General features: G+C 44.8%; 1 protein-coding gene across 8 annotated transcripts in view; it reads right to left on the bottom strand.

Annotated features, from left to right (window-relative positions):
• Arhgap17 (Rho GTPase activating protein 17) overlaps positions 1-18,206 on the bottom strand; it is an 84,859-nt gene that overhangs the window by 30,470 nt on the left and 36,183 nt on the right. For 7 of the 8 annotated variants that reach the window (XR_013426985.1, XR_013426986.1, XM_078024177.1 and 4 more), the window contains exons 3-9: positions 15,505-15,609; positions 10,072-10,145; positions 7,810-7,921; positions 7,569-7,645; positions 4,487-4,598; positions 1,429-1,497; positions 1,190-1,271 (exon numbers count right to left, since the gene is read on the bottom strand). Coding sequence is in view for 6 of the 8 variants with exons in the window: in XM_078024177.1 (XP_077880303.1) it covers positions 1,190-1,271; positions 1,429-1,497; positions 4,487-4,598; positions 7,569-7,645; positions 7,810-7,921; positions 10,072-10,145; positions 15,505-15,609 (631 nt within the window). In the remaining 2 variants the exon portion in view is untranslated. Of the gene's footprint in view, positions 1-1,189; positions 1,272-1,428; positions 1,498-4,486; positions 4,599-7,311; positions 7,522-7,568; positions 7,646-7,809; positions 7,922-10,071; positions 10,146-15,504; positions 15,610-18,206 lie in introns of those variants that run through there. The other variant, XM_078024184.1, reaches the window with a different exon arrangement.

The raw sequence follows: 18,206 nt of genomic DNA, 5'->3' as shown, positions 1-18,206 counted from the left end.
CATTCTTGCACAACTATGTGGTCACCATATTCAGCACCTGGCCTGATCCCCTTTCCGCTCAAAACTGAGGATTCTGCAGGGAGAACCAAGACTCCACACATCAGGTCTACATCACAATCAAAACCGTCAGCCTCTGTATACATGGGTTCTGCATTTACAGGCTCAACCAACTACAGATTGACAACCGGCGTGTGTGTGTGTGTGTGTGTGTGTGTGTGTGTGTGTCTGTCTGTGTGTGTGTGTGTACACGGATCCCTATTCTGAACTAAGCATGTATAGACTTTATTTTCTTGCTATTATTCCTAAATAATATAGTGTGACAACTATTTTTTCAGTGTTTACATTGTAATGTGTATTACAAGTAATTCAGAGATTATTTGGAGTTTAGGGGAGAATGTAGGTAGGTTATGTGCAAATATTATACCATTTCACTTAAGGATTTGAGTCTCTGAAAGGGGTCCTGGAGCCAATGTTCCCATGGAAAACAAAGGATGACTTCTGAGTACTAGACCCAAACACAACAGAGCAATTGCTGCCTGTCTGCTGGCAAACACCCTGATGGTAAGTAAGAGAGGTAGAGTCAAAGCTATAAAAGCTTAAATACATCAAACCACGCATGATCCGGGCATATATCTGCCATTTGCTTGAATAATTTAGCAAAATATTAGTGCTAATATGAACAAGAGAAAAGACAGAGAGGGTTTGAAAAGAGCGGTTGGTGTCTGGTGATTCGTCACACTGAGTGATCAATGAGGTAGCATTGAAGACCGGCTTATAATATTCTCTCCTGGAAAATCTGAAATAAAGTTTCCCTAGAATTGATGCTCTTTGAGTCACAGGGCCAGAATGAAGCCCAACAAATGATTGATTTGGAAAAGCATAATTAGATGCTAGAATTATTCAAGCCAACAGAAGACAGAAAAACATATGCACACTCCCCAAAGGAGCCAGTTTTACCTTCAACTGAATGAAGGTTTCAGAAGAATAGCAAATGTTCCATTAGTATGTTAATTTGGGTTTGGAAGGAATTAGAGAATGCTGCAAGAAAGATGAAATTATGTTGGGACATATACCCTCCTAGCAGAGAGGCTAAATCCAAAGGAATGCATGCAAAGGACTCAGGGCAAAGAAGAAGAAAGGCAGAAGGGGCAGAGGCAGGAGGAGGCATCGCCACACGCAGTTACATTACCTTGATGGGCTCGCATTTCGGGAAGGGCCTTTTCTAAGACTGCTAATGCTTTTCTATGGTAATCTGCTTGGGCTTCTAATAACTGAGAACAGACCCACATTCAAAAACAAAAGTCACGTTAGCATTGGATGGACACAACACAATGGCTGAGCAAACTAAAAACAAACTCTTTTGCAAAATAGCTAAGATGACTCAATTTTTTACAACAGGTTAATACCTTGTCAATGGGAGGTACTTACCGTAACAAAGAATTTGCCAAACTCCCCTTCCTTGGCCATGAAGTTGTACATGTCTGCTGCAAGTTGATCCTAAGTAAGAAAAGAGAAGATCTGTCATTGAAAAGAAGTGAAAGAAAATGGTAACTGAGGAGAGTCTCTGTGAGTTCTCAGACCAAAAGGTAATGAAGAGAGGCACAGGTTGAAGTCTTCAGCTAACTGTACAAGCACACATGGGGACAGCAAGAACACATGAAGGGCTGCTGTGCCGCAAGCTCCAGAGCATGCTGTTCAGGTGCTGTCAGGAAGCAAAGGCACACAGCACCGCTCAGGGCCTGTTACCAGCTGAGGAAAAAGAAGACGGGGACAGTCAGGTGCCACGGTGCATGCCCATGATCCTTGCAATCTGGGAGGCTGAGTCAGGGTCACAAGTTTGGGGCCAATCTCAGCAACTAAGCAAGGCCTTAGAAACTTGACGAGACCCCATCTCAAAATAAAATATACAAGGGACTGGTTAAGTGTCCCTGGGTCCAATCACCAACATCCCCCTATCCCCTCAAAAAAAGTGAGAAGAAAAAGTATATTTTTATTGCTGTATGTCTGGAAGGTCAGACATGGTGGTGACCCTAGTAATCCTACCTACTTGGGAGGCTAGGGCAGGAGGATCTCAAGTTTGAGGCAGGCTAGGCAACTTAGCAAAACCTTGTCTCAAAATAAAATTCTAGGATGCAGCTCAGTGGAAAAGCACTTGCCTAGCATTCATAAGGCTGGAACTTAGCCCCCAGTCCTGAAAACCACCACCACAACAAAAAACCTAGAGGGCTGGGGATGTAGCTCAGTTGGTAGAATGCTCACTTTGCATGCACAAGGCCCTGGGTTCAATCCCCAGCACCATAAAAAAGAAATGAAAAAAAAAATGAATTAAAAAACAAATATTAGAAAGAGCAGTTTTCTTCTGATAGGCAGAGGAAGGAGAAAGGTGGAAGAAAGACTTCACTCCTCACTGTTTACTGTTTTACACTTTTCAATATTTGAACTAATATAAAATAATTACTTTTGTAAAATTAAATGATTTATTAATCAAGCCATTGAATATACATTTCTAATCTTATATGTGTATATACACATGTGTATAGGAATTCTACCTATACATAGAAAACCATAAATTGGAAAATACATACATACACACAGACACACACACACACCTACCTTGTTTGTTTTGAACTTTTAAAAATGTCCTGCCTTCTATTTATGGACACTATGTCTTTATTTATTTATTTTCATGTGGTGCTGAGAATCGAACCCAGTGCCTCACACATGCCAGATAAGCGCTCTACCACTGAGTTACAGCCACAGCACTTTCTATTTTTGACATGAAATTATGCAAATTAATGTGAAGACCCTTTCGTTCATGATAAACCTGGAAATTCCAGTTGTATGTAAAATCCTTTCAGAATAATTGGGAAAGCAAGAGCAGCATAACCACCTTCCCCACCATGCCCTCCCTCCCCCAACAGAAAAAAGAGAAGGAAAAAAGAAACAAAAAGTCAGAAAGCTCAGCATGAATGGCATGAATGGAAGCTGGAAATGACCTGGATTGATCTGTGCCACCACGGTGGGCCAAGGTGTGTGGACCTGGCTGTCACATGGGGCCAGCAAAAATGAAGCCTGAGGCATGGTGAGCAAGGAAGCAGTGCAGACACTATTACACACAAAGGTAAGATTCCCAAAGAATTACCCTCAACAGAGGGAGGTCAAAACAAATTACTCATCAGCACATGGAAATCTTAGGGAACTTTAAGTATTTTGTATTGGGCTCTGAATCTAGGAAAGAAAAACAAAGCCCTTGCAATTTCAAAAACAGACCTGCTTTTATGAGGGATTAAAGTTTGAATTTACTATATTTACAGCCCAGGAAATTCCCAACTGAAAAAGTTTGATTAAAAATAGATCTGAGGGGCTGGGGATGTAGCTCAAGCGGTACCACACTCTCCTGGTGTGCATGGGGCACTGGGTTCAATCCTCAGCACCACATAAAAATAAAATAAAGATGTGTGTCCACAGAAAACTAAAAAATAAACATTAAAAAAAAATAGATCTGAGCTGGGTGCAGTGGGGCATGCCTATGGTTCTAGCAACTTGGGAGGCTGAGGCAGGATTTTGAGTTCAAGGCCAGCTTCAGCAACTTAGTAAGGCCCTAAGCAACTTAGTGAGACCCTGTCTCAGAAAAATAAAAGAGCTGGGGACGTAGCTCAGTGGTGAAGCACCTCTAGGTTCAATTCTAGTACCCCCCCCCCAAAAAAAAGACCTGAATTGGTAATAAATACTCTCTAGGACACTCATTCTCAATCTCAATTTGAATTCTCAAATTCACTGAAGACCAGTTTTTTACCATTTTGAATAGTATTTGGAATAAAACACACACACACACACACATATATATATACACATTGATAGATGCATAGAGAATAAGATCACTTAACCAACTAATTAATTTAGAACTTGTTTGTTTTTAATTTAAAAAAATTTTTGGTATTTTTTTGGCTTCGGGATTGAATCCAGGGGCACTTTACTACTGAGCTACACCCCCATCCTTTTTCATTTTGAAACAGAGTCTAAGTTGCTAAGACTGGCCTTGGACTTGAGTTCCTCCTGCCCCAGTTTACTACATCACTGGGATTATAAGCATGCACCACTGCATTTGGCTAAATCTTATAATACCTGTTCTAGTAAACCTATACAATTTTACTTTTATATTTTTATACCTATTATATAGTTTTAATTATCATAACTTTATGTACTGTCTTGCAATGATTTTGTTTAAAACTGTGATCTTTATTTTAAATAAGCTTAGTCAAGTTTTTTAATATACCCCACTTGAATACTTTTAAATAATGTTTTATTTTGATTATAAAATAGTATAGTCTTGAAAAATAAAGAATATAAAACTACTTTTAATATCATTCAGAATATTCTGATGGAAGTTATATAAAACATTAAATAATTTGCAATATTTGGCTTTTATTCATCATTTGCCAAAAAAAAATTGACACGTGTTATATTTATTAGGGAATTCTTGTACCTTGCACTGTTCTACTTTATTTCCAGCTTCATCCATCTCTTCCTTTAAGGTATCTATTTTTGATGGAAGCCCCTGAAAGTTGGTTCCTGAAGATTTGTGAGCTTGGTTCCACCTGCAAAACAAAGGGGTAGCCAGTCTGAGAACTAGGTATACATACTCAACCTTGCAGGGTCAGGACCTAAGGAGAGCAAGCCTTCGCCCACACTGACTGTACCTGGGATCTGATCAGTACCCAGGATGGCTGCTTCTTTTGAGTTTAGCAGACAGTAGCTTCCTCCATGCCAGGGTTCCCCTACTGCTGGGGCTGAAGTTTGCTTTGAGCATAACCCAAGACACCTGCTCACACAAACCCCTGTGCTGGAAAGCCATCTGTGGATTGTCTTTCCTATAGTGCCCAGTTGTGGAATCCTTGCTACAGAGCACCTCTTGCTCTCCTGCTTTGATCTGGAATGTCCCCTGTGCCCCTGGGAACCAAATCCTACTCTTGAAGACTGCTTATGATGCATTCTCCTAATATCTTGACCTGGGATTATTTTTCGTTCTGGCTCTTATCAGAACTACCTTTCAATAATATAGTTATGGGGGCATTAGAAACACATACAGTAACAACAGGGGGACAGGTGAAGAAGAATAATCAAAGACCAGGGTTTTCAAATGTGCTTTGACCTTCTGTTTGTACAGGAATACATCTGCTGCTACGTAAAGTTCTAACACTTCAAATCTGAACACAGATATTACATAGCTGCAGCACGAAGACCCACACTAGCAACTCCTCAAACTTCCCAGACTGTTGTATTGCCCCCAAAACAACTTGTGTCCACTTCACACTGCTGATGCGGTACACCAAAAGGCTTCGGCAAGGCTGCCAAGGCAACACTGGCGATGCTGTTTCAGAAATACGTGGGCTTCAGAGTCCACCATGCGGCTCCAACTGAACCACCTGTGACCTCGTTAGTAACCTAGCCTCTCTCGGCCTCAGGGTCCTCCTCAGTAAGACTGAGATGATGAGCACTGTCTGCCTTGCAGAACTGCTGTGAGGAGGGAAGGAGAAATCAAACACAGGTGTGCATACAATGGACTCCTGCTTACCATTAGTTCTTATCATTTTCCTATAGGGAAAAGTAAGTAAAAGTAAAGAAGAAACATTCAACTGTTTCCATGTCTCCAACACCTACTTTGGGTAACAAGAGTGAATAAGATCAAGAATCAGCATTGAGGGCAGGGATGCCGCTCAGTGGCAGAACATTTGCTAGCAGTGTGAAGCACTGGGTTCAATCCTCAGCAACACATAAAATAAATAAATAAAGTTATTTTTTTAAAAAAAGAGTCAGCCTTAAAATCCTCTCTGGGATACACATACTTGAGATGTATAATTCCTGGCAGGTAGAACATCTATAATATTGCTCAACCAACTCCAGTGTGGGAGCATTGTTTAATCACAGCCTTATTTAATTACTCATTAGAACATTCTTCCTTCTCTTGAGCAAAAATGCACAACATAACAGCCTGTAGTCTCTGCTGCAGTCCTGTCACACAGAATTCTAATGACACACATCCCCATGATAAGGAGACGGCAGACGGTGCTGTCCGAATCCTACTCTGCCATTTATTCTAAGGCATGAAGAAAGTCAGACAGATGAAGTATACAAGTCCCTTGACTGTAAAACAAGTCTCTTCTTAAAATTAGGGGATATCACATTGGCCCCAGGCCCTGTTTCCTCCCCAGCTCGCATAGAGGGACCTCTGCATTTAGTGTCCAGCACGAAGTCTGCACAATTGATTGCTGAAAACAAAGCAAATGAACAGGATTGGAGAAGAATTGAGCCAATGTACTGATGCTCAGCACATGGCAAGCACCCGGTAAGTGACCCTCGTAGTTGACCACTGCACTATGACTATCTTCATCCTACAAGAATGCCCACATGGATCTTTTGTCATTTCAAAGAGGCTTAAATAACAACATTTTTTAATAACTGGTTTGTACATTTCATGTCCTGGGCTGCTTTTTTCCCAAAACCAGTGGATTTTAAACCAGTGATACATCCAAGACTCAGTGGCATCTGAGAAATAAGGGAATGAAGAGTCATCACAACCGCTCCCAACTCTGCAGACAAAGCCCCTGGCTCAGAAGCACTCCAATGGTAGCTGATCCCCATGTTCCTGCCAAGCAAAACCGATCACATGTCCTTCACAGAACTGCAAGGAAGGCGGAAAGATCTGATGAAGCAAGGGTCAGCATGGTCACCTGATTTACAGCCAAGCTCATTCATTTATGCACTGTCCATGTCTGCTTTTATTTTTTGCAGTGCTAGGAATAGAACCCAGAGCCTCCTGCAAGCAACCCATGGCTGCTTTTATGCTACAAGAGCAGAGTTATGGGGTTATACCGAGGACATCGGGGTCGCAAAAATATTTACTGTCTGGCCCTTTATGGAAGAATTTTGTCAGCCATTGTAATGAAATTTGAGAATGGCCTCATCTGCTGGTGGTTGTCTCCCTATTTCCAGTTCTCATATGCCCAAGAAGAAAGCCTGCCAATCACTGATACAAACGCCATCAAGAGCAGATGGTGGAGGCAGTCCTGCCAGGGACCATCTCACACTCCACTAAAGACATCAACTCATAGGTCACAGTCTTGTGGACTTAGTTACTTGGGTTACATGAGACCCTGCTTCCCGAGGGCAGCATTTCTTGATCATGAAGGGTAATTATAGGTACACGAAGTTTGTGACTTGGCGGGTCCTGTTTATTTTATATTCCACAATTCCAAGAGTTATGTTCTTAGAATGGCAGCCCCCTCCTCCTGCTAAATACATTTACTTAACTTTGCTTATTTTCTGTTTCCTTTCACTGTGGCTCGTAAGGACAGAATGTTCTAACAACACCCCTCCGCCATGCTGGGAGAATGAGACCCGGAGGAGGGTAGGCAGGCTGTGACTGGGGCAACGGCCGTATCTGTGATTCTCAACAGAGCCATCTTGTTCTACTAGTAGTCTTTCTCTTGTCCGTGGTAGGGTGAGTGACTCTAGGGAGGTGACATAATAGTATTGCATTAGTGGCCACCTTGACAACTTCACCTTACCTGGCTCGGACCGAGTCCCAGTCCAACACCAATTTAGCCAGCTGTTTCCTCTGTTTCTGGATGTTGGGAATCTCCACCTAGAGGGAAGAACATATCAAATGAGGTGCACTTTGGATTTTTAATTTATTTACAAATGTTTCCTAAAAGAGCGGCTGATCTCTGTTAACCCTACAGACATAAGATGCGCTCACCGCCCAGCCCGTGCCAGCCTCGGTTCTGTGTCCAGGGCACAAGCACCCACCTCTGCTATGCCATAGAGAGGGTCCACGATCTCCTTCTCAATGAGGACCTCGTGCTGAGAGAGCTCCAGAGCCAGCTGGTGCTCAGCGTCTCCGCAGGTCTCCAGCATCTTCCTTCAGAGACAAGACAGCCAACAGGCCAGCACCAGTTAAGCTGTGGCCGCCACTCTGCTTGCCATGTGGCAGGATCACAGCAGAGAGCTGCCCAACAGCCCTTAAAATATTATACATTCAGGGTTTCCCCTAAAAACGTGTGTCTACAGATTTGTGCTTTAAAATGAAGATGATTATCTCGGGTGTGGACCCTGTGCTGGGAGGAGGTGGGGGTGTGAATTGTGAGGTCGCAACTGAAGAACTAGGTTCTCATGTCAGGTGAAAAATCAAGTGTTCTCAAGTTACCCTGGAAGTCTTCTAAAGGAGACATAAAGTACACCACAGTTTCACGTCTGCTAGTGAGTGTAGCCTTAGTGGCGTATCCTCCAGAATTAATGCAAAGGCTGATTCTTCTGTGCAGATGAGGTGGCTGGCCAACACGGAAGGGCCAGTCACATGAGCCTCACGTTTGCTGTTCTCCTGTGAACACACAGCTGCTGTCATATGTGTACATGCAAATGATGCAACTCCACTGTCGCTGGTCCCCTTATCTCCTTTCCTTTTTGCCCTGCCCCTCCAGCTCCCTGTAAGTTCTTTTGGCACCAGAAAGTGTACAGCCTGCTGTGAGGTAGCCATGGTGTCAAAGTTAAGCTGCCTGAGTTTGAACACAGGCTTTGCTATTTTTCTGTGTGGTTTCTGGCAATGTTCTTACCCTCTCTGTTGGCCAAGGTTCACATCTGTAAAGTGGGAGCATTCATGTTACCTACCTCCCAGGTTGTTTGGGGGATTAAGCGAGCTATTCTTTGGGAACACACTCAGCACAGGGCTGGCGCTCTGGTGTGAGGACAATGGCAAGAGGATAAAGGGAGCGCAACATGGAGAAACATTCAAGCCTGAGGGAGCAGGGGTGGGCACATGCCATCCTCCCAGGGCCAGTGCTCTCAAATGTGGAAGTTCAGACAGGACAAGAGAAGGCGCAGAGTGGGAACAACAGAGCTAGGGCGGTGAAACCCAAAGACCGTGGCAGCAGGAGGCAGGGCCCTGCTACAACACAGGGCAGACTGGAGGGCAGTGGGGGAAGGTGCACACCGCACAACCCAGACTGCTCCTGCCAGACTCACTATGTGACGCAAGGCCCCTGTGACCAAAATGCAGCCCTTGGGGGAGGAGGGAGAAGGGGGATGGCTGCCAGGCACAGGAGGGCAGCTGGGCAGGGGGGTGATGCCTGTGTCCTGTGTCCTAGGACGCAGTGGGCAGCTATGGCTAGCAAGTGGTTGTACATTTCAAAAGAGCTAGAACAGGGCTGAAGCTGGGGCTCAGGGCCAGGGCGCCTGCCTAGCACGTGTGAGGCACTGGGTTCGATCCTCAGCACCACATAAAAAGAAACAAATAAAATAAAGGCATGATGTCCACCTACAACTTCAAAAAAAAAAATTAAAAAGAGCTAGTAGAGAGGGTTTTAAATGTTCCCAACACAAAGAAATGACACCTGTTTGAGGTGACAGATACAATCAGCACACACTGTACATGTATTCAAATGACACACTGTACCCCATAAACATGCGTAATTATGTGTCTGTTAAAAATAAAAAAGTATTAAAAAAAAAGAAAGATAAGTCAGACATAAAGTTTTAAGATGAAACAACCAAGGAAAATCTAACTAGTTCAGAAAATACACTATTTTGAAACACCCACCACTGATATTTTGGTGACCACCCTTAAAGGCACTGAAAGGCACTGAGAGAGTTTAAGTTGACACCTGGAACAGGGAAGGGAGCCCGTTGTTCATACCCCAGGCTTAGGGGAATAAACACGACCCTGTCACTGGTGAGTTTTTTTTTTTTTGGGGGGGGGGGGGCAGTGCTGTGGACCCAGGGCTTCCCTCCTACTGGGCAGTTTGCTCTACCACTGAGGCATATCCTCAGCCCCCATCAGCTACTTATGCTAGTGGCTCTACCACCACTCCGGCCTGACACCCAGGAAAAGATTCTCCAGCAACCCAGAGGCTCAGACCCACTTTCTCCTGCAAGGCCGAGGCCTTCTCCTGGCGGATGAGCCACGCCACCATGCTCATGGCCCCTCACCCCTCCACAGGTGGTGCTGGAACACCACCAGCCCACGCTTCTCCCTGACCCAACAGCCGCTCCTCTCTGAAAGCAGCCGACTCTTACCCCAGGAGAGAGTCTTCCAGCTGAGTGGATGCTTCTTGCATATTCTGAGCGAGAGCTGTCAGAGGGAGTTTTTTCTGGAAGAAAGAAAACAGCATGTTTTTTCATTATTATTTGATGCCCCTGCTTAATGATCTGCTTCAGTCACTGGCCATTGATCTCTCCCTCCAGGCACACTGCATGAGTAAGAGGCAGCGGGCGCCAGCTCTGGTCTCACAGACCTCACTTGTGTCGTGTCACCTCTGTCCCTAAGTTAGGGGCCGTCTGTCAACCAAGCAGATAATTCAACATCAAGTGGCTGGTGCATAGGGAGTACTTATAAACATTAATTAAAACATTAGCGGCTATTATTTCTTGTGGCTGCCATTACTATCACTAGTTAATCAAATGTATGTAGGTTGAGTAGCTCTCATCTGAAATGCCTGGGATGAAAAGCGTTTCGGGTTTTGGAATATTTGTGTAGACTTTCTGGTTGACATCCCTAATCCAAAAATCTAATATCTAAAATGCTATAACTAAATCTGCAACTTCAGATTACAGAGCATTTTGGATTTTGGTTCAGGGATGTTCAGTCTGTATTGTGCTCCATACCCAGCCCTTATTCTTCAAATGCTCATCACGAGTAATGCAATGAAGTGGTCAATTTCAAAAATTTGTGCTATAACATTCTTAAACTGGGTCTTAATTTGGCTACAATCCTAAAATTTAGTTAAATATCTAAAAGTAAGCCAGCTAAATATTCAAAACAAAGCGTAAAAATGTTTTTAAGCACAAAGCAAATCATTTTCCTATTAGTGGTTTGTTTTCTTAGCCAGCAATGACCACAGGAACACCTAACCTCTATAATGAAAAGAACTCAAAAACCCAGAAAGATTAAGTGGCATTTTGCAGTGGGGAGGGAGAGCCACATCTCTGTGACCAGTTCCTGAGCCCAGTCTTCACTGCTGGCTGGTGGCTTACCTCAGAACATTGGCAGGAGAGGCCAAGAAAGCAGCAGGTGGGCAGGATGCAACACTACCACGGGCTAAAAGAAGGTGCTTCAATGTACAGCACCACGGGTCACTGTGCCTTCCAAGCAGAAAGGGCACTCAAGCCCAAGACACAGGGTCCATTCAGCGCATCACTTGACTTCTGCCTCTGAAGGACTCCCTCTGATATACTTGTGCACACACCAGCTGGTGGCATAGAGGATAGCCCTGGAAGATTAGCCAAAAGACTACTAATGCTGGTGACTGGAGGATAGCACAGTGTGCCTAGAGGACAGGGTGGCAGACACTTCATTTTATGTTCTTTTGAATATTCTGTGGTCTGATTATGCAACTGCACAACATATTCAAAGTAATAAATTGAAATTTAAGAATAAATAACAATAAGGGCTGGGTTGTGGGTCAAGTGGTAGAGCGCTCGCCTAGCACTTGTGAGGCACTGGGTTTGATCCTCAGCACCACATAAAATAAAATAAAGATATTGTATTCACCTAAAACTAAAAAATATTTTTTAAAAGAAAAAACAAACAACAATAAACATATCTACCCATCTCCCTTCCCTCCAAGTTATTTTCTAAAAAATAAACAATGGACTCCTTCTGCCCCATGAGGAGGCTGCTCTTGGCTCCCCAATCTTGGACTTGAAAGATATGAGAATAGTAGAGGACAATTCCTATGTTCTAGTTTTTCAAAAGGCGGTCAACTATAAGATAAATGTAATAATAAAAAAAATACACTTTCTCCAACTCTGGAACTCTATAAGTCTGTGGGATTTTTTTCATAATTCAAGATGCCAGTCTGTAAGTAGTCTGTGGCTTCCATGCCCTGACCACAAAGCCACAGTCCTGCTTCCTGGAGTACGTGAGTGAGGAGATTCTGCTGGACATGTACACTCGATAGCAAAGGTGTCGCCCACCAACACTCAACTCCACAGAAGGTCTCAGGCTTCCTAGGGGTGAATAGCTACCACCAGGGAAGAACGTAAAATCTCTTAAGTCTCAATCTGTAAAATGTATGAAAATTACAAATAACAAAAATAATTCTAAGGGAAGCAGGGAATGGGAGTAGGAAAGACAGTGGAATGAATGGGACACCACTTTCCTATGTTCATATGTGAATACACGACCAGTGTGACTCCACATCACGTACGACCATAAGAATAGGATCCTTATTAGAATAAGTGATACGCTGTGTATGTAGGATATGTCAAATACAGTCTCCTGCCATGTATATCTAAGAAGAACAAATAAAAGGAAAAAAAGAAAGAATTAATTAATTCAGGTCTCCTGTGACCCACAACATAAGCTGGACCATGTTAAGAAGGCTCAGGCAGAGAAAGCCACCAGCTCCACCCCTCTTCACACTCAAGGGAGCTCCTGGCAGGGCTTTTGGGAGACCCCACTGAGTTTTCCAGAGACTGCTGTGACTTTCCTCTACTGCATGATCTCTGTGGTCACCATCCTCTCCCACCGTTGTCATGGGGATTGCTCTTCCCTCCACTCTGAGCCCTGTCTTTGACCTTTGTTTCAGGATGAAAAGAGGAAAGCTAATGCAGTAGGTTTCAGAAATGAGGGCCAGGCATCTCTGCTCCTGCTTCCTGGAAATGCCCACCACTGCCAATAAGCTCCCCCTTTCCCAGCCCAGGCAGGACCTCCTCCAGGAAGCCTACCCGACTGCCCCTCCTCCTCTGGTGCCCACTCTTGGCCCCGATTACCCACTTGCATGTATCTACCCCCCAGGCTGTGAACACTTACATTTTATTCATCTCTCTAGAACTCATACATAGGATATTTGATAAATTATTTTTATACCTTTATTTTATTTATTTATTTTTATGTGGTGCTGAGGATCGAACCCAGGGCCTTGCATGTGCTAGGCGAGCACTCTACCACTGAGCCACAACCTCAGTCTCATTTTTATCTGTGTGTGTGTGTGTGTGTGTGTGTGTGTGTGTGGTTTTTTTTGGTGCTGGGGATTGAACCCAGAACCTTGTACATGCCAGGCTAGCTCTACCGACTGAGCTATAACCCCAGCCATTTTGTTTATTTTTAATGAATGTATATGACAGTTGGGCAGCAACTTGAAGCAGACAATAGGAACAACAGGACATAAACTGTGAAAGATGATGACACCTTTGGGGACTACAATGAGAGAAAAATAAGAATGAGAGAAAACGGGACAAAGGAGCTGATAAGGCAAAATGGGATCAGATTATAAAGATTTAAGATATGCTACAGAGCATGGACTTTGTCCCAAGCAATGGGAACCACAGCACTGAGGGGCACTGGCCGCATGGAATTACTTCACCAGGCACTAGAGAACATTTAGCATCTTGATTCCCAGCCTCCAAATGCCAACAATGTCCCCAGTCCTATAGCAATGCACACTGACTCAACACATTTCCAAACATACCCAGGGCTGTTTCTGGTCCCTAAGCTAAAGGCCCACTAAGCTAAAATTTGCTTTTAGGCAGGAGGATGACACATTTGATTTGTGTACTAGGCAACTGACTCTGGCGATCAGGTTGGAGACAGAATGGAAAGGAAGGAAATCAGAGGCAGGAAACAGCGCAGGAGGTGACCCAATAGCCCCGGCAGTGGTTCATCAGGTCTTGCATCAGGGCAGAGGTAGGAACAGAAGTGAGGAATCTAAAAGGTATCCACAGGGAGAATCAAGGGCCTGTGAGTCAGGCAGCTGTGGAGGGTAGAGATGGCATAAAAGGGAACATGCAGTAGCCCCACAGTTGTATGTACTGACAGGTTCAAGAGCATCAGCACATGGCGAAGAATTGGTTGTGTGTGCTAACAGAGTCTAGGGCTGAGATTTTCTGCTTGTTTGACAATGACTGAAAAGTAAACCCACTAGCTAGAACCCGCAAAAACAGAGGTGGCCCAAAGAATGTGACTTGGAGAGCAGGGAGAAGCACCTGAGAAGGCAACAGTAAATAGCTAGACACAGCAGCTGCTGAGGCAAGAGAACGAGGAACAGAAGGCAGTGGGCGAGCATCGGGGCTGGCTCAGGGGAAGATGGGCAGCAAGCATTTCTGGACCACAGGCCATGTGCAAACGTCTTTTTTTTGTGTGTGTGTGCCAAGGATTGAACTCAGATACTAGACCACTGAGCCACACCCCCAGCCTTATTTTTTTTTTTATTTGGAGACAGGGTCTCACTGAGTTGCTTAGTGCCTTGCTTTTGCTGAGGCTGGCTTTGAACTCAAGATCCTCCTGCCTCAGCCTCCCCAGCCACTGGGATTACAGTGTGCACCTCGCCAGCCAAACATCCACTCTTACCAGACAAAATTGCATAATTCTAACTATTGTGGAAGGGAGGGATAACCCTGGTGTCAAGGTGTATTAAAAATATCTGTAGGAAATACAAAAGAAGGGTGATAGATATCTGTATAACTGTTCTTTCTTTTGAGAAATCCAATGACAAACAAAACATAGCAAATCCTAGCTTCCCAGTGAACTGTCACTTGAATGTGACCCAACTCATAAGGATGGTGTATGCTTGTAAGTCAGGAGCCTGAACACAAAGACAGAAGTGCTAGGTGAATACACACTGCTGGGTCTACTGGTGGCGCAGAGGTCCCAAATGCTCTGAACAAAGGCATGCAGCAGTAGACACCAGATGGCTCTCCCAAAGGCCACCGTTCCTCTCTGCGACAGTACCCTGGTTTTTCTTAGGGATATTTTCAGCCTCAATAAAGCCTGTGAGCAGAAAGTAGACACAGCCCAGGCTCCAGGGCTGGCCCAACCAGTTTAGGTCAACCAGTGTCTCCCTCCCCTCAGCCAGCCTCACCCCTGCCTACGGAAACTAGAGAATGTGGCTTGACACAGATCAATGCAATGGACAGGAATTTCTATCTGGCAATGGCGGGGGAAAAGGCACTTCCTTACTCCACCAAGAAAACTACTAGAAGAGTTTCTCTCTGCTGCTGGAACACACAAGAAGCAAGAAGCCCAGGAAGATGCTGGTGCCAATTTGCAGCTGTGAGGTGCCTGTCTCAGATAAAACAGGTGTGAAGAAGGTGGGGGAGAAGCACGAGGCTGAGGTTTTGGTTGTATTAATTATTGAAATGCGAGATGAGCCCACCTCAACCCCATTCCAATTTCTGGACTTCTCCTTTCTGAGTCAACTTAAGTAGCATTCAGATTTTTGCCATCAGGGATTCCCAACTGACATGTCCATTCTCTTATCAATGACAAATGGTTCAAATCCTTAAAGGCACTTGGAAGAGATTCAGGGGGAGCTGGGCTTTTAGCCAGGTGATGTCTTAAGCAAGAAAACAATGCTATGGCCAGGGAGCGTCACAGGACAAAGGGTGATAGAACATACCCATCCAAAGTCAACCTGCCAATGCTACTTGGGAAAAACCAGTCAGTCCAGGAGGAGATAAGCCCCAAAAGACAAGAAAGGTTCCTTGCTGTGGGTCACATCTGATACTCACGTGTCTTCTCTCGACATCGGTGCCATGCTGGCCCTGGAAGCATGCCATGAGGCGCTTATGGGAATGGTGACACATTGACCGCACAGTGTCCAGGCGCCGCTCGATCTGACAAGGCAGAAACAAAGAGTTGTTTTCAAGGCCTGAAGACAAACTAACCTCCTTCCACCTGTCTACATAGAGGCAGGAAAAGCATTCTGCAGTAAAATCCTGCAGCTCTTGTGTCTGAGTAGAAATGGCCCCCACTCGACACTCCGGGATTCTCACTGTGGACATTCTGGGCTGGGCAGCTGCAGGTTGGCAGGAGCCAACAGTGTGTTCAGCAGCACATTGGCCTCTGCCCATAGTACACCAATAGCACCCGCTCTCCAAATTGTGACTACCAAAAATGACTGCAGATATTGTGGGATATCTCCAGGAGGGTGAAACCACCCTGTTGAGAACCATGTACTGAAGGCTTCGGAGGTCTCTGTCTGCAGGCTAAGGGGACAGTCCCAGTTCAACCTTACTGTCAGAACAAGTGGTGGCTGTCCGTTCACCCGCTATGCACCAGCAAAGCCCTGAGTGCAACCAAGCAGAATTGCAAATGACCAGTCCAGGCCCAGACCAAGTGCCAAGTGGGAAAAGCTGTCACAGGGACAACAACAGCCTGGTCTCCAGCACATGGCAACAGAGCCTTCCACACGCAGGACATCAGACTGACAAATCAAATGTTCCACCATTTAGACTCCTGATCAATGCTCAGAAAACTATTCCTTATTGGGTTTGGAGTGGGTTTTGTTTTGAATGAATCTCTAGAGCAGAATAGATGGCCAGCAGTAAGAACCATGACTTGGGGACCCACACATTGTGAGAAGCTTCCCAAAATACTACTACTGGGACATGGCTGTTTATGGCAAAGAGAACGGCTTCTTACAGGAAGGAATGCCAGAAATGTGCACTCTGATGACTCACCAAGGAGCACAGGCCCTTGGGGATGCTTTCTATTTTAAAGAAAAATCAACAAATTCAAAGCAGAATACATCTTGACTCCCTCACAATATCTTACCCCATGAGATATTTTGTGCCTCTTTCTCAAAGGTCCCCACAACACCAGCAGCTTTGCTTCAGGTCTGAGCCCCAATTACCAAGACCCAAGTCTCACAATGGCTTTCCTTAATTTCATTTTTATTTCCACTAGAATGTCAACACTGCAAAGACAAGAGCCCTGTCTGCTTTGTCCACTCATCTCCCAGCCAGCGTCTGCGCGCCGTCTGTCACAGGATCAGAAGGCACTCGCTTGACATTTGCGAACAAACCGGAGGCATATCTGCTGAGTCCCTGTGCCAGGTATTAGAAAAATAACAGTAAGTCAGTCCTGGTTTCTCCCTCCAGGGATCCATAGTCTCACAGGGCAATTTCACACAAACAAAACAAAAGGCAGCCCTTAACCACGCCTGTCATTCCAGCTCTCGGGAGGCTGAGGCAGGAGGCAAATTCACAGCCAGGCTGGGCAATTTAGTGAGACCCTGACTCAAAATAAAAAATTTAAAAGGGCTGGGATCTGGTATGTAGCTCAGTGGTAGAGCATCCCTGGGTTCAATTCCCAAAACAAAAAAGGAAAAAAAAAAAAACCTTCATATTATTCTAACAGAGATCTAAGAGAGAAGTAGGAAATCAAAGAGAAAACCTAGGGGCGTTTCGCCAGGCACACAAGCCAGCCACACCCACCTCTGTGGCTTGGTGTGGTGGTAAGAACAAGCAGTCACACTGCCTGGTCCGTGATCAGTACTTTCCACAACTCACTAACCCTCCTAACAACCCACAGTGTGAAGATTGCCAAGACCCTGGTTGAAACTGAGGGGAAGGTAAGAAAACCACGAGGACACAACGCCAGTGAGACACAACGCCAGTGAGACACACCTGGGGCTGAACCCAGAGCTCACGCTGGCCGCCACTCTCTACTCTCCACATTAAAAACAGCAGACCCCAGGGTGTGGAGACCTCTGTGGCAGTGGTGGCAGATGTGGACTCGGAACCTGTGCAGTAGGGCAGGAGTTTCTAGAGACCGGCAACCCTTTCAGATGCCAGTGGCTGTCTGCACAATGGGACAAGGATGAGGACTGTGCCGACCTGCAAGGTCCTCTGCCTGTCGCAGGACCTCAGGGCTAAGTGAGATGATGCATATGACTGATGTGGGATGTGAAGGGAAAATACCAATATGAAAACCTACTTTGGTTAACATTTAAATGGCCCAAACAGTATTTCTGAAAGTCTGAAAATTATTTTAAAACATGAAAAGAAAATCAACAAAGAAATAATGAGTATGATTCTTTAATATGTCTTTACAAAATTCTATCCTCTAATTAAAAAAAAAAAAAAAAAGATTCTATCCTCAAAGCAAAAAACCTTACAAACAAACAACAGGGGGGAAAAAAGAAGAAAAACCAACAACTGGGGTGCAGTGGTGCATATCTGCAACTCAGGAGGCTGAGGCAAGAGTATCACAAGCTCCAGGCCAGCCTGGGCAACTTAGCAAGATCTTGTCTTCAAATAAAAAGGGCTGGGGATGCAGTTCGGGGGCAGAGCACAGGCCCTGGGTTCAATCCTGAGCACCAAAACACACACAAAAAAAATCAACTGGCCCTCTCTTTCCAAGGGTTCTGCAACCACTGATCCACCATGTATCAAAAATGTGTGAGAGCCAGGCACGGTGGAGCACACCT

This window comes from Ictidomys tridecemlineatus, chromosome 10 (assembly GCF_052094955.1).
Source record: "Ictidomys tridecemlineatus isolate mIctTri1 chromosome 10, mIctTri1.hap1, whole genome shotgun sequence".
Taxonomy (NCBI): domain Eukaryota; kingdom Metazoa; phylum Chordata; class Mammalia; order Rodentia; family Sciuridae; genus Ictidomys; species Ictidomys tridecemlineatus.
Note: the sequence above shows the minus strand (reverse complement) of the source record. Positions and strands in the feature narration are given on the sequence as shown.